At 35.1% G+C, this 16,802-nt stretch overlaps 2 protein-coding genes across 2 annotated transcripts; both read left to right on the top strand.

Moving 5' to 3' along the window:
* Positions 1–95: 95 nt before the first annotated feature.
* On the top strand, positions 96–4,705 carry LOC101512374 (probable inactive receptor-like protein kinase At3g56050). Its single transcript, XM_004490961.4, has 8 exons — positions 96–533; positions 1,028–1,099; positions 1,175–1,318; positions 1,429–1,569; positions 1,966–2,396; positions 2,828–3,018; positions 3,106–3,238; positions 3,703–4,705. The coding sequence occupies exons 1-8, from the start codon at positions 295–297 to the stop codon at positions 4,278–4,280; spliced, it is 1,929 nt and encodes a 642-aa protein (XP_004491018.1). The 5' UTR covers positions 96–294; the 3' UTR covers positions 4,281–4,705.
* Positions 4,706–11,953: 7,248 nt separating this feature from the next.
* Positions 11,954–15,807, top strand: LOC101512907 (uncharacterized). The gene is made up of 4 exons (XM_004490963.3): positions 11,954–12,686; positions 12,973–13,458; positions 14,750–15,262; positions 15,365–15,807. The coding sequence occupies exons 1-4, from the start codon at positions 12,141–12,143 to the stop codon at positions 15,446–15,448; spliced, it is 1,629 nt and encodes a 542-aa protein (XP_004491020.1). The 5' UTR covers positions 11,954–12,140; the 3' UTR covers positions 15,449–15,807.
* Positions 15,808–16,802: the final 995 nt, after the last annotated feature.

The following is a 16,802-nucleotide window of genomic DNA, read 5'->3' as shown; positions in this document are numbered from 1 at the left end:
ACTCTTTCCGATTCTAAATATTAGAAAACGCTAAATCAATAAAAATTAATGCATTTAATTAAGGAATGTGTTGTGATTTTGTTTTTACAAATCTCATCATCATCTATTATGTAGATGCTTTTGAGCATTATGTATGCAAGTGTCAATGTCATAACATGATTTAGATACATCATAATAATATCATATCATATCACCCTTTTTTTCCTTTCACTCCTTCCACTCATTCACTTTCATTTTTCCTTTTATTTCTTGCACAAGTTTTTAGTCTTGTTTCATGCAAAAACATATACAAGAATGACCAAGAACATGAATCTTTGTGGAACGTTGTGGTTTATTGTAGCAGTGTGGTTCTTGTTTCTTAACTTGAGTTTGTGTTGTTGTTTGAATGAAGAAGGTAATGCTCTTTTGAAGTTTAAGCAGAGAATAAGTGGTGACCCTTTTGGTGCTTTGTCAAATTGGTTTGACGATCAAGTTTCTGTTGACCCTTGTCATTGGTTTGGAGTTGAATGCTCAGATAGAAAAGTTGTAATCTTGTAAGTAATCATTTTTCTTTTTAATTTCAGTAAAGAACAAGAAAAAGAAGTGCAATATGCATATTTTTTCTTTTCTAATTTACTCTTTCTTTTTTATGACCCTTTTTGTTATCATCAACTGAGATATCAAAGTTTTCAACTTTTGTACTTTTTCATTTTGGCAAAATCATACATTGAAGCATGGATATAGACACATAGATGACACTAACACTGACAGGTATATATTGATATTAGTTTGAATAAATTGATTATATATCAAAGTGTCAATGTTGTGTAAGACACTAGAATACGTCTTCAATCAAAGTGTGGATAATTTCCTGTTGAGACTGTCAATTTTTGTACTTGAACTTTTTATATCCATGCCAACTATATAGTAAGTTGAAATTTCCACTTCAATTTTTGATTATTAGCCTCTTATATTGAAATCACTATAGTTCATGTTGTTGAACTTAAGAGCTTGTTTTCTTATCAAAATCAATTATTTCTTTGCTCAGGAATTTGAAAGACCTTTGCCTTGAAGGAACTCTGGCACCAGAGCTAGTGAACCTTGTTCACATAAAGTCTATGTAAGATTTTTTATAACATTGATTTCTATTTTTGTCTCTACATTCTAATAACATTACAATGAATATGCTTTGCAGTATTTTAAGAAACAACTCTTTTTATGGGACCATACCTGAAGAAATTGTAACCTTACAAGAATTGGAGATTCTGGATTTGGGATACAACAATTTCAGTGGACATTTAGATGCTAATTTTGGACACAATATCTCACTAGCAATTCTGTAAGTTGATATACTATTACTAAGCTCAATTTTTTTCTCTCTCTTTTTTATTATTTTTTAAAAAAAATAAACTTGTGCTACCATGTACTTAGTTTCTTCTTGTTATGCAGTTTGCTGAACAACAATGAACTCCTTGTTGGTTTCTCTCCCAAAATCAATGAACTTAAGATGCTTTCTGAGTGTCAAGTTGATGAAAACCAGCTAATCAATGTAGATAAAATGCCAGCTTGTTCACAAAGATCCATGAAATGGTATGTTACTAATCAATTGAAAGGTGGTTAATTGAGTAATCTTTTTACATTTGTAATATACACTTTTTTTCCTATAGTCTAAGTTGTGTCAATTTTATACTATTATAAGGTAACATTAATTATTCAATTCTAATAGTAGAATATCTTGATTATGGCTCATAGTTTATTCATAAGTAGGCAGACTCGAGTTTCTGTAGTATTTCAACACAAGTTGTAATATGTAACCCTAAGCTTGAATAACGGAAAGGTACTATAGTCTGCTGTCAGGGTCGTAGGCATAATTGGCCAACTTCGTGATCAGATCTTGTATGTTTTTTGTCTGTGTTTTTCGTATTCGTATTCTTTCGAATCGAGGTTGTTGTTCTAACAGAATATTTCTTTTCTTTTCATTTGAAGGCATGTTCATGAAAGTGAAGGTCCTAGGAGCCTGCTGGAATATCATAAACTACACCGTCATCGTCCTTATCATTACCGTCGCAATCGTACCTCGCCTCTCTATAGATCTCCTCCTTCCGATCCTCCATTGCCTGCAGCATTACCGCCGGTCACAAAGCCAGCTTCTCCTCCTAATGAAAATGTTCCAGATTCTCCAGATGAAAATGCTTATAACTCTCCTCCTCCTTTATCAACACTAGACTCAGAAGTACCAATTAAAAGCATGTCATCAAAGAAGAATCAAGTACCTATTTTTGCTGGAGTTATAGGTTGTGTAGTTTTTCTTGTTATTTCAACCATTGGTATATATCTTTGTAAAACCAACAAGGTTGCTATTGTTAGACCTTGGACTACTGGAATAAGTGGACAGCTTCAGAAGGCACTTGTGACAGGTAAATATAAGCATTTCATTCTCTTGTGTTTGTATAATAAAACATGGTCTTTTTTGGTTAACATCTGGTTTCCAGGGAAAAGTAACTCTTGTAATCTAGAATTGATCAGAAGATAAGTAAAATCTAACCAATGATTGTTTTAGCTAGGGTTTGAGCTCGGGTACTCCTAATTGATTCTACTTTCACTGAAGTTCATTAACTAGTTGAGTCCAAATTGGTTATAATATGACATGGTCTAGTTTGACAGAAAAGGATACATTTTTTATGTAGGTTATATGGTTCACCACTTTATATATACAAAATGTCTCTTTCTATTTCCAACAAATACTATAGAACATAATATGTAGTCCTATGTCTTTGAGCTATATTAATTCCTAATGTTTCTATGCAAATTATCTTTGTACAAGCATGACATGTATTTTCATTTTCAGGTGTGCCAAAGCTAAAGAGAACCGATCTTGAAGCAGCATGTGAAGATTTTAGTAATGTAATTGGCAATTCACCTATTGGTACATTGTACAAAGGAACTTTGTCTAGTGGAGTTGAAATTGCTGTAGCTTCTATTTCTGTAACATCATCTAAGAGTTGGACAAAGCCTTTAGAAGCTCAATTTAGAAAAAAGGTATCAAAATTTTAATCATAAAAAATGTTGCATGATTTAAGCATTTCAAATGTGACCAACTTTAGAAGCAATTGTTTATGGTTTCAGATAGACACATTGTCAAAAGTAAACCACAAGAATTTTGTCAATCTTATTGGTTATTGTGAAGAAGAAGAGCCTTTCACTAGAATGTTGGTTTTTGAATATGCCCCAAATGGAACACTATTTGAGCATTTACACAGTGAGTACTCATTAGTCATTACATATAATAACATTTAAATATATTTTTATTCCCTTCAAATATATATTTTTTCCTTTTAGTCTTTGCAATTTCATTTTTAGTCCTTGCAAATAAATATATTACTTTTAGCTTGTGGTCCTTGTTTTGTTTTAGTCCCTGTAAAATTTGTTCGATTTGAAATTGATCTCCGTAATATGTGTGATATTCATTTTAGTTGTCATAAAGCTCATGTTGGAGCGACTAAAATCAAATATTCTACATATTACATACATCAATTCCAACATAAACAAATAATGCAGACACTAAAATAAAACAACAAGAACCAAAAACAAAAATATAGTATTTTTGCGGGGAATTAAAAACATATTTAAACCTAAGAATGTTATTTTCTTTTCAAGTGTACACTGCCTTTTGTATTTAAGTTGAAAAATGTTTGATATATTTGATCATGTTTGAAATTCCAGTAAAAGAAGCTGAGCACTTGAACTGGGGAGCAAGGCTTAGAATTGCAATGGGAATGGCTTACTGCCTACAACATATGCATGAGTTAGACCCTCCAGTCGCCCTCATAAATCTAAGTTCTTCAACTGTCCACTTAACCGATGACCACGCCGCGAAAATATCCGATTTTAGTTTCTCCAACGAAACATCTTCATCCGAAAAAAAACACACTAACATGCCAATGCCATCAACAAGTCCTGCAAGTAATGTTTATAGCTTTGGTGTTTTGTTATTCGAGATAGTTACAGGTCGAATACCTTATACAGTCGATCATAGCTCACATGAAAACTGGGCATCACATTATCTAAAATGGGACAAACCTTTGAAGGAAATGGTGGATCCAATTCTAACATCTTATCAAGAAGATCAGGTGAAGGAAATTTCTGAACTGATTAGAGTTTGTGTCAATCCTGATTCGGAGAAGAGACCGACGATGAATGAAGTTAGTGAGAGATTGAGAGAGATAACAAAAATGTCACCTGAATTAGTAGTTCCAAAACTTTCTCCACTTTGGTGGGCAGAGCTTGAAATCAATCAATAAAATCAGATTGCAGTACGTAACTAAGTATGAGAGGTTTTAGCATTGCAATTCATTTTTACTTAGCTTAAGCCTTAAGGTACAAAAATGTTTTCACCTCTTGTATCTATTGTAGTATGGTTGTTCTCAAATAACTTGTATATGAGTAGTGAGATCAAAAAATGTAGTGAAGTTCTTTTAGGGGGTGCTTTCTTCTTTTAGTGAAGTACTATGTGTTGTGTTATTTTCTCGGAGAATTTGGGATATCCTTCGGTTATGAGTTACAGACTAATTTGGGATATCAGATAAGCAAAATGCTATGCACTAATTTGAGATATCACATAAGCAAAATGCTATGCATGTCAATTCAGTTCACATAGGACAACTGAACAAACTTTATGTATGTAAACTTTAGTGTATATTTCATGTATGTGATTTCAATTCCCATATGATGTTCGGCAGTGAAAAAACACCAAGAAATATTAAAAAGGTTATTTACCTATGCTATTGAAGATTAATAAAAGACTTTGTGCAAGTTTCTTCAATCATTGACAAGCTTTTCTCACAATCTAAACATGAAGTGAGAAAGAGAGAATAGACTGTGAAGTTAGTTGAAATTGTAACATCTCGGAACAAAACACATATTGGCTTTATGATAAAGGAAGAGAGAGTATCAGTCGTCGAAAGTATCATAAGTTTACAAGATGTATCTCTCGTTGAATGTATTGTAAAGTTGGTATTATATTTTTTTTTATGGGAAGGGAGGAATTGATGACAAAAAAAAAGAGTAAAGATATGTTTGATTTAAAAGAGAAGAAAAAGAGATCGAGAAGCATTTTAATCAAAATCATGTTTGAATAATTTATATATGTATTTTTAGTCATTTCTCCTCCCTCCAAATTTCCTCGAGTTTTATGGATTTTGCTTCTCTCCCTTCTTAAAAACTGATTAAATCACATTTTATTTGTTTTGTTGAGTGTTAGAGTACTCGAGATCCTAGGATGTTCGAGACAAATCTATATATTATACAAATTAATATAGTGTTATGTTTTGGTTATTACTACTTCCTCCCTAAGTCTTGATTTTTTTTTTAATTTTCAAGTGCTTTAGTTATTTTTAACTAGCATACTCGTAATTAATTTATATATTTTTTTGTAATTAACAATAAATGTTAACAAAAAAATTAATTAATTATCTCTCTCTTAAATGATAAAATTATTATAAAAAAATATCAATTATCAATAAATTTGACATTGTTATATATCAGTTTTTTTTTAATTTTCAGAATGTGATCAAAAGATTCTATAAGATTCTATATTTAAAGACGAAGGTAATATTAGACCATTATAATATTTTAAAGTTTTTATGTTATATTCTTATGTTTTGGCTATGATTTTTAATTTCTCTCTCTATTTATTACATGAACTACAGTTTTGAAAACAAAGGAATTGTTTCTTATAGCTCTTTTTTTGTAAAAGATTAATCACTTTTAATATTTTTTATCAGTTTCTTTCAGTTTTTAAAAAAAGTAAAAATATGAAGAAAAAAAATATTTTCATTAGTTTGTTTCAATTTTAAAATCAGAAAAAATATGAAGAAAAAAATTTAAAGAAATTGAGATAAATGTATTTTTAGTCATTTAAGTTACTTTTAATTTTTGACTTTAGTCCCTAAATTTTAGTAAATTAAAAATGTTTAATGTTTATAATTCAAAGGATTAAAATAGAATGAAAGTGTTGAAGATTGGCGCTAATTAAGGAGAATCAACAAATTTGTTTTGTACAGTTTTATGACAGCTTTATGTCCATTAAATATAGATTAGTATTAGCTAATTCCTAGCCTTTCCTATCTTATTAGAATTAGCAATTATGAGGAGAATAACTTCCCTAATTCTTAGGCTAGATTAGCGCCCAGCCTTAATCTCCGAGTCTGTATAAATTCTGCTTTGTATTATTGTAAAGACACAGAAAAGAAAATAAAATAAGAAAGTTCCGCATGGTATCAGAGCTCGATCTGATCCATCCCTAAGAAAACCCTAGCGCCGCCAGCAATGGGTGAACCTTCCGACAAACAGCCAAAGATGGAAACTGGATCATTTCCGACCAGTTCACATGATGGGCTCAGTCATCTCATCACTGGCCATAAATTAAATGGTCAAAACTATACCCAATGGGTAAGATCAGTCAAGATCTTCCTCCAAGGAAAAGGGAGAGAAGACTACATCACAGGAGACACAAAATGTCCCCAAGAAGGAGATGCCACCCTTCAAAAATGGAAACTTGAGAATAGCCAAGTAATGTCATGGCTGCTCAACACCATGACCAACGAAATTGGTGAAAATTTCATGTTCTATGATTCGGCAAAGGAGATATGGGATGCTGTGAAGGAAACATATTCAAATGTGGACAATACCTCTGCCATATTTGAGATAAGAAGCATTCTACACAACCTTCGACAAGGAGAATCTTCTGTTACTGAGTATTTTAATACACTTAGTAGACATTGGCAACAACTAGATGTATATGAAGAAGTCACATGGGACTGTCCAGGGGATAAGAAAAAATTCAAAGAGCTGGTGGAGAAGGACAGAATCTACATGTTCCTATTGGGACTAAACAAGGACCTTGATGAAGTCCGTGGAAGGATCCTTGGAACCAAACCTCTTCCCAAAATTCGGGAAGCCTTTTCAGAAGTAAGGAGAGAAGAGAGCAGGAGGAAACTCATGTTGGGAAATGCCACCTCAACACCTCCCACCGAGAGCTCAGCAATGGCTGCAAGAGGAAACCAAATTCGGCCATTTCAAAAGAAAAATCGTCCCTGGTGTGATCACTGCAAGAAACCAGGCCATACACAAGAAACATGTTGGGTTATACATGGAAAACCCCCAGAAGCCAAGCAATTCAAAAGCAGGGACAGCAGAGGCAACGCAATTTTTAACCACCAAGAAGCTGAGGTAAAATCTACTTCATTTCCATTTAACAAGGAACAAATGGAGGCTTTACAAAAAATCTTCAAACAAACCATGCTCTCTACAGAAAAAGGTGGTACGGCTGTAGTGGCTCAGAGAGGTAATGTCTCACATGCTCTAAATACTAGCATGGGAAAAACAAAGTCATGGATTGTTGACTCAGGGGCTTCAGATCACATGACTGGAAATTTTAATTTGTTTACTAGTTATTCTCCTTATCCATTTAACTGCACTGTCCGAATAGCAGATGGCACACATTCTAAGGTCATGGGTACAGGATCAATTATTTTGTCACCTAATATTACACTAGAATATGTTCTATATGTGCCAAAACTTGATTGCAACTTGCTGTCCATTAGCAAAATCACAAGAGATTTGAAATGTGTTACTAAATTTTCTCCTAACTTGTGTGAATTTCAGATTTTGGAGTCGGGGAAGACGATTGGCAGTGCTAAAGAGTGTGCTGGACTCTACCTACTTCAAGCTGAAGAATTAGAAAGAGGACTCAAGAACCAGTCATATGCAGCAGCTAGTGTTCCAAGTAGTGACAATCCTGTAATGTTATGGCACTATCGATTAGGCCACCCAAATTTCATGTATCTGGAAAAATTATTTCCTTCTTTATTCAATAAAAATCAGAAGCATTTTCAGTGTGAAATTTGTCAATTGTCCAAACATACACGTAGCCAATACCCACCCCAACCCTATAAGCCATCCCAACCTTTCGCCCTAATTCATAGTGATGTATGGGGACCATCACGCATTAAGAATGTTACTGGTTCTAGATGGTTTGTCACGTTCATTGACGATCACACTCGTGTTACCTGGGTATTTTTAATGAAAGAGAAATCAGAAGTAGGAAGGATCTTTGAGGTTTTCCACAACATGGTGCAAACTCAATTTCACAACAAGATCCAAGTGCTTAGAACTGACAATGGTTGTGAGTACTACAATTCGATTCTAAGTTCTTACCTACAAAAAGTTGGCATTGTTCACCAAAGCTCTTGTGTGGACACTCCACAACAAAACGGAGTTGCGGAAAGAAAGAATAGACATATTTTGGAAGTAACTAGATCAATCATGTTAGCCACAAATGTCCCGAACCAGTTTTGGGGGGAAGCTGTCCTTTCGGCAACACACCTTATAAATAGAATGCCTTCCCGGATCCTTAACCTCAAGACCCCCCTCTCCACACTCCAAATCTTCTTCCCAACCAGCAAAATACTCACCTCCATTCCCTTAAAGATTTTTGGATGCTCATCCTTCGTCCACAACCACAACCCACACCGTAGTAAACTTGACCCCAAATCTATCAAGTGCATTTTTCTTGGTTACTCACCTCACCAAAAAGGGTACAGATGTTACTCACCCATCACCAAAAAATTCTACCACACCATGGATGTAACCTTCTTTGAGAACCAACCATACTACCCCAAAGTTGGCATTCAGGGGGAGCAAGTACACACATATCCAATTGAAACTTTAGAATACCAACCTTGGATGTTTGAACAAACAGAAACTGCCCCTATCCCAGCTGAAAGGACAGCAGAACCTGAACCGGTTGTTGTAACAGAAACTGAAGCAGTGGCCGAGGCAGAAAATGGAAAAAACAATGAAATTGGAACAACCCAACATAATCAAACAGAAACTGAAGCAGTGGCCGAGGCAGAAAATGGAAAAAACAATGAAATTGGAACAACCCAACATAATCAAACAGAAACTGAAGCAGTGGCCGAGGCAGAAAATGGAAAAAACAATGAAATTGGAACAACCCAACATAATCAAACAGAAACTGAAGCAGTGGCCGAGGCAGAAAATGGAAAAAACAATGAAATTGGAACAACCCAACATAATCAAACAGAAACTGAAGCAGTGGCCGAGGCAGAAAATGGAAAAAACAATGAAATTGGAACAACCCAACATAATCAAACAGAAACTGAAGCAGTGGCCGAGGCAGAAAATGGAAAAAACAATGAAATTGGAACAACCCAACATAATCAAACAGAAACTGAAGCAGTGGCCGAGGCAGAAAATGGAAAAAACAATGAAATTGGAACAACCCAACATAATCAAACAGAAACTGAAGCAGTGGCCGAGGCAGAAAATGGAAAAAACAATGAAATTGGAACAACCCAACATAATCAAACAGAAACTGAAGCAGTGGCCGAGGCAGAAAATGGAAAAAACAATGAAATTGGAACAACCCAACATAATCAAACAGAAACTGAAGCAGTGGCCGAGGCAGAAAATGGAAAAAACAATGAAATTGGAACAACCCAACATAATCAAACAGAAACTGAAGCAGTGGCCGAGGCAGAAAATGGAAAAAACAATGAAATTGGAACAACCCAACATAATCAAACAGAAACTGAAGCAGTGGCCGAGGCAGAAAATGGAAAAAACAATGAAATTGGAACAACCCAACATAATCAAACAGAAACTGAAGCAGTGGCCGAGGCAGAAAATGGAAAAAACAATGAAATTGGAACAACCCAACATAATCAAACAGAAACTGAAGCAGTGGCCGAGGCAGAAAATGGAAAAAACAATGAAATTGGAACAACCCAACATAATCAAACAGAAACTGAAGCAGTGGCCGAGGCAGAAAATGGAAAAAACAATGAAATTGGAACAACCCAACATAATCAAACAGAAACTGAAGCAGTGGCCGAGGCAGAAAATGGAAAAAACAATGAAATTGGAACAACCCAACATAATCAAACAGAAACTGAAGCAGTGGCCGAGGCAGAAAATGGAAAAAACAATGAAATTGGAACAACCCAACATAATCAAACAGAAACTGAAGCAGTGGCCGAGGCAGAAAATGGAAAAAACAATGAAATTGGAACAACCCAACATAATCAAACAGAAACTGAAGCAGTGGCCGAGGCAGAAAATGGAAAAAACAATGAAATTGGAACAACCCAACATAATCAAACAGAAACTGAAGCAGTGGCCGAGGCAGAAAATGGAAAAAACAATGAAATTGGAACAACCCAACATAATCAAACAGAAACTGAAGCAGTGGCCGAGGCAGAAAATGGAAAAAACAATGAAATTGGAACAACCCAACATAATCAAACAGAAACTGAAGCAGTGGCCGAGGCAGAAAATGGAAAAAACAATGAAATTGGAACAACCCAACATAATCAAACAGAAACTGAAGCAGTGGCCGAGGCAGAAAATGGAAAAAACAATGAAATTGGAACAACCCAACATAATCAAACAGAAACTGAAGCAGTGGCCGAGGCAGAAAATGGAAAAAACAATGAAATTGGAACAACCCAACATAATCAAACAGAAACTGAAGCAGTGGCCGAGGCAGAAAATGGAAAAAACAATGAAATTGGAACAACCCAACATAATCAAACAGAAACTGAAGCAGTGGCCGAGGCAGAAAATGGAAAAAACAATGAAATTGGAACAACCCAACATAATCAAACAGAAACTGAAGCAGTGGCCGAGGCAGAAAATGGAAAAAACAATGAAATTGGAACAACCCAACATAATCAAACAGAAACTGAAGCAGTGGCCGAGGCAGAAAATGGAAAAAACAATGAAATTGGAACAACCCAACATAATCAAACAGAAACTGAAGCAGTGGCCGAGGCAGAAAATGGAAAAAACAATGAAATTGGAACAACCCAACATAATCAAACAGAAACTGAAGCAGTGGCCGAGGCAGAAAATGGAAAAAACAATGAAATTGGAACAACCCAACATAATCAAACAGAAACTGAAGCAGTGGCCGAGGCAGAAAATGGAAAAAACAATGAAATTGGAACAACCCAACATAATCAAACAGAAACTGAAGCAGTGGCCGAGGCAGAAAATGGAAAAAACAATGAAATTGGAACAACCCAACATAATCACTATAAGTATTGCAAAAAACCCGGTTCACCATGATAGAACAAAGCATGTGGAAATAGACAAACACTTCATTAAGGAGAAAATTGATCATGAGATCATAAGTGTTAACCACATCTCATCAAACAGACAAACAGCAGACATTCTAACAAAGGCACTTTCAAGGCACACATACGAAACTATCAGGTCCAATCTGGGTATGATAGATATCTACCACCCAGATTGAGGGGGAGTGTTGAAGATTGGCGCTAATTAAGGAGAATCAACAAATTTGTTTTGTACAGTTTTATGACAGCTGTATGTCCATTAAATATAGATTAGTATTAGCTAATTCCTAGCCTTTCCTATCTTATTAGAATTAGCAATTATGAGGAGAATAACTTCCCTAATTCTTAGGCTAGATTAGCGCCCAGCCTTAATCTCCGAGTCTGTATAAATTCTGCTTTGTATTATTGTAAAGACACAGAAAAGAAAATAAAATAAGAAAGTTCCGCAGAAAGTAATTTGAAAGAACAAAGTGTTTAAAGTTCATAGCATAAGGAGTCAAAGTAAAACTTAAAAATAATTTAGATCACAAAAAATATAATATAATTTAAATTATATAAAAAATTGTAATTTAAAATAAAAATTATTTTTAATATAACAAAAAACCAAACACCTTATATTTTTTTTTTTTGAAAAATATCTTAAAATTAATCTTAAAATTATTGAATACTATTTTTTTTCTGAGGGACTCTAAATAAATCGGACATATTTAAAATAAAAAAAATACTAATGTGTACAAGAGAAAAAAAAATATAAAAATTATAAGATAAATCACTAATTTATAAGAACACTAAGTCTTTTTAACATTTGGAATCACTCCTTTAATTAAAAAGTACGTAGTTGTAACTACCGAGAGGTGTAACTAGAAATAATCGGGTGTATTTAGCAGAAGTCATAATCTAATCATCTTTCTTCCTCCATTCATTTCTCCGCCGTGCCCGTGACGCCGCCGAATGGTGTGACCTGCTTTTACTCCCACCTCAAATTCAACTTTGCTGACCAAAATGGAAATTACAGAACAGCCCTCTCTTTCCAAACCCAACAACACTCACACTCCACACTCCACCAATGCCGATTCACAACACCAAAACCCTGAAGAAGAAAACGACGATATCGACGATGAAGAAGAAGAAGAAGAAGAATATGACGACAACGACGAAGACGAAGAGCAAAATCAGAATATTCCCCAATCCACAGAATCCAAATTGCGCGAACAGCGTTTCAAGGTTGAAGCCTTTTCCCGTCGATTATCATCGGAACTAGTTCCAATTCGAGTCCACGATATTTTGATTAACGGAAACACGAAGACTAAAGATTGGATTATTGAAGCCGAACTCGAAGGGATCGAGAATGCGACTACAGTGCAGGAACTCATGCAAGCTTCGCAAATCGCTATTGCGAGGCTTCAAGGGCTTGAAATCTTTGATTCGTGTAAGGTTAAGCTTGAAGCTGGACCAGCGGAATTGCCGAATACTGCTAATGTTATTGTTGATGTTGTTGAGAGTGATGGAAAGCTTTCTGGTGAAGGCGGTGTTTATATGAAACCCTCGGTACTTTCTTATTCGCTCTCTCTGTTTTTTTATAATGTATTGATTCAAACTGAGAAATGTTAACTTTGGATTAAAAAAATTGAGATATGTTTGTATGATTTGAAGTATTGCATTGTTTAGAAATGGATGCTGATGTTTACTTTTGAAGTATGAATGAACAAAATAGCGTATATGCAAGTGTATGAAGTTTTGTAGTTAGGTATGAGGTATGAATGAACAAGAACAAAAGAATCTAATGTATTTTTGTTTGTTTGTTTGTGTGGAAACTATGCGATGCTTTCTGTAGACTAGTACATGGACTGCTGAAGGAACTGTTAAATATAAGAATATTTTTGGTTATGGTGATCTATGGGATGCTTCTTTGGCCTATGGTGGGAACCAAGCGACTGAGATGAGCTTTGGGGTGTATGCGCCTCACCTGAAAGGATTTTTAACTCCTATTGTGGCACGAATGTTCATGCTTTCTCAAGACTGGCAGGAGTTTTCTTCTTACAAAGAGCAGTTGTTAGGCACATCTCTTGGCTTGATATCGACAAAGCACCATGACTTGGTATACACTCTTGGTTGGCGTACCTTAACAGATCCATCACAAATGTCATCTGAGTCTATAAGGAGGCAGCTTGGCCATGGGTTACTGTCGTCTTTGAAATATACATATAAATTTGATAGGAGAGACTCGCCCATTAGACCTACAAAAGGATATGCTTTTGTTTCTACCACTCACTTTGGTGGTCTTACACCGGATCCCCGGAGCTTGCGGTTTCTGCGCCAGGTGAGATTAATTCCTTTTACTGACTTCAATTTATCTGTTTCACTGCAGTTTAATATGTTACGTGTATAATATAATAACCTTCTATTGAGTGATAGTGGTATAAAATTTATGGAAAACATATTGGCAGGGGCTAGAATTTCTAAATTGGTGCAGCTCAGATGTTTGAATTTGAAAATGTATCGATGAATTATTAAGCAGAAAATTTGGTTTAAAGTTAAACTATAGTTTTTTTGGGTATGGTAGGCATTCATCTCCTTGATCAGGGTCAGGGAAGAAAATTTTCAGAACCTGTTTCCATAGAAGAGAATCTGCAGTTCTGTTTGTGGCTTGCTATCATGCTGACATCATTCAGCTTATATTTTGTTGGCTATGGAGATAGAGGATACTAGTTACTCTGCCTCAGGGCATAATCATAAAATTATTGGCTCTAAAACCTGACTAGGTATTTCATATTTGGATACTTATAGCCTTATGCTTGTTTGATGGGTTTCTTTTAGAGTGAGATGCTAGGATTTCATTTTGGTCAATTGTCTAGGGAAGGCTTTCACAATCACAAGTATGAGGTTTGAGGAACACTTTACAGCCCATTTTGCAGGAAGTAGATGCAAAGTGCCTTCCAATGATTGGATGTTTGGAAAATAAGTTCTAACTCTTAAGTGATTTTTTTCTTCTAATCTTATTTATGTGCATGCTTCGGAGAGGTGCATGTGAGATCACTATTTGATTTAAAACGTTCCACCAAGATAAACTATTTGGAACCAAGATTTAAGTGGACCAAAGAATGACCCATAATCAACTAGTCACACAATATCAACTCCAACCATTACACTAAGGCTATCCTTGAGGAAAGGCCAACAAAAAGTCATTGGTATTTGGTTGTTTCCTGGTTCTTAATATTGCGAGTGTTTTCTTATGCAATCAAGATAATCTATTGTCCGAAGCAGTTAAGCTAATTTATGCGGTAGCTCATTGGGAAGTGTTAAAAATGAAGATTATCCAATAATATTGTGGTTGTCATTAAGGAACGAGTCATAAGACTCGCAGTCTGGTCATATTTCTTTTTTTTTTCCTGGTAAGTTGCTCTGGAATGGATGATTTTTATTACAGTGATTGTTGGGCATGGGGAAACCTTTAATAAGGCATGAACCGTGGTCGCAATAACATATATGCAATTATCTCTTACAATTTTGGTGTACTAAATAACCCTTTTGCATCTTAATATTTCTTTTCTCTTTGCTCTTTTTTTAAAAATAGTTATTCTTGAGCAAGTCTGTCAACTCTTCTAATGCAGGAGCTTGATGTTCGCTTTGCCATCCCTTTTGGATTTTATAATACAGCACTGAACCTTGGCATATCTGCTGGGGCCGTTTTTCCATGGGGGCAAGGGTTCAGGAGCAAGCCATCTCCACTCCCCGAAAGGTTTTATTTGGGTGGTGATTTCTCTCCAGTTTGCACCTTAGGAGGACCAAGAACATTATGGGGATTTAAAACTAGGGGAGTAGGTCCTACTGAACCGCGAAGGCAAAGAAGAGATGAAGCAGATGATGACGATGGTGGTTCCTCTACCCGTGACTTCATTGGAGGAGATCTTGCTGTTACTGCTTTTGCAGACCTCTCTTTTGATCTTCCTATTAGGTGGTTGAGAGAACAGGGAATACATGCACACATTTTTGCTGGTTCCGGGAATACAGCTAAATTAACTCAGGACGAGTACAAACATTTTACTCCTCGGAAGTTCTTAGACTCCTTCCGGTTGTCCGTCGGATGTGGAATTGTTATTCCTACTAGTCTCTTCCGCCTAGAGGTTAGCTTTAATTTTAATTTCTTTGATTTGGTCTTTCATATTTGCTTGTTTTGTATTAAAACTTTCTATGATTTACTCACCAGTATACTTGTATTGTTTCAGGGTAACTACTTGCACGTGCTTAGGAAGGATGAGCATGATCGCGGGAAGGCTGGGTTTAGGTTCAGCTTCTCAGCTCCTTCGTAGCAGCTGAGATCTCATTCTTTATTGTTTTATGGTAATGTAGTTCTTCAAGCATTAAATATTTTTTGTTTGTCACATCAGGGATAGTACTGTTTTTTCATTTTCTTCTTGTTTTAATTTAATTTAAATTCAAACTAAATCAAGAGAGGCATTGTTTTTTGATGCATCAGAAAAGGTTTTTAGGGATCTGGTTTTGAAGTGATACAACTCCTTTGGGAATCATAATGTATCGGCCGATGCTCATTGCACGGCAATGGTGTATGAAATTAGAAAATAATGCATTGATGTACTGCATTCTGCAACTTTAAAAGACCCTGATTGCTTCAGAGGATAAAGAAAACTTTTTTGCGTTAAGAATTTCACTCGTAATCTTGATTGATATGTCATCCTTGTGGAGATTGCTGCATGTTGTGTAGTTTTTACAGTAAAAATGTTTTAGTTTCAAGCTATTGAAAACATACAATTAGAAGAGAAATAATATTAGGTTTCCACGTTAGAATTATTTAAGTGAAATGAAATGAATAATAATACTATTAGGTTTCTTGTCTTGTTATAAAATTTAATCAATGTAATGATTATTTTATTTTATTTCACTCAATTAGCTAAATAAAATCCCTAAATCATCACGAGTAAAGTAACAAAGTTATCCCAAATGAACCCAGTCTACTGCCAACAATTTAACTAATTGACCAAATGCAACAAAGACACATTATTATACATGAAAAATTTAAAATCGTATTGGCCTAACTAGTAAGGCATGGAAGTAGAATTTGTCGACCATTGTTTGCAAGAACCAAGTACCCTTCTTGTGTAAGATACACAGCATCCCAAAACAGATACTTAGATGAATCAGGCAAATTATGTCAAGTACATTGCACACAGGACCCATCTCCAATAGCCCTGGTTCAGAACATCCTTGACGTGAATGCCCAAACCCTGCCCAAATTTATTAGCAAAATTAATTAACACATGGCAAACACATAATTGAAAGCAAATTCTAAACTAGACCACTTTAAAGGTAAAACAGTAAATGCGGGATCTGCCACTCTTCTAAAATTCAAATTTATGATTCTCTTCGTAATTAGGACTGAGTAGGAAATCGAGCTGTCTAAATTTGACAATAAAAATAAAATAGAGGTGCACGCTTTTTCTTGTTTTTGTTAAATTGGCACTAGACATATTACTATCTTAAACATTTCAACAGAGAATATGGTAAACTTTTCATTTGAGAGGACTAATGTCAATTATCTTTGGAGTTTCAAATGAATTTTCAGACCTGAAATTTTGACGATTATTTTATTTTATTTTATTCTGTGTCTAATTTTTTTACATAATTGAATTTATCTAGTAATAATTA

The sequence above is a fragment of the Cicer arietinum genome, chromosome 2 (genome assembly GCF_000331145.2).
Source record: "Cicer arietinum cultivar CDC Frontier isolate Library 1 chromosome 2, Cicar.CDCFrontier_v2.0, whole genome shotgun sequence".
Classification (NCBI taxonomy): domain Eukaryota; kingdom Viridiplantae; phylum Streptophyta; class Magnoliopsida; order Fabales; family Fabaceae; genus Cicer; species Cicer arietinum.
Note: the sequence above shows the minus strand (reverse complement) of the source record. Positions and strands in the feature narration are given on the sequence as shown.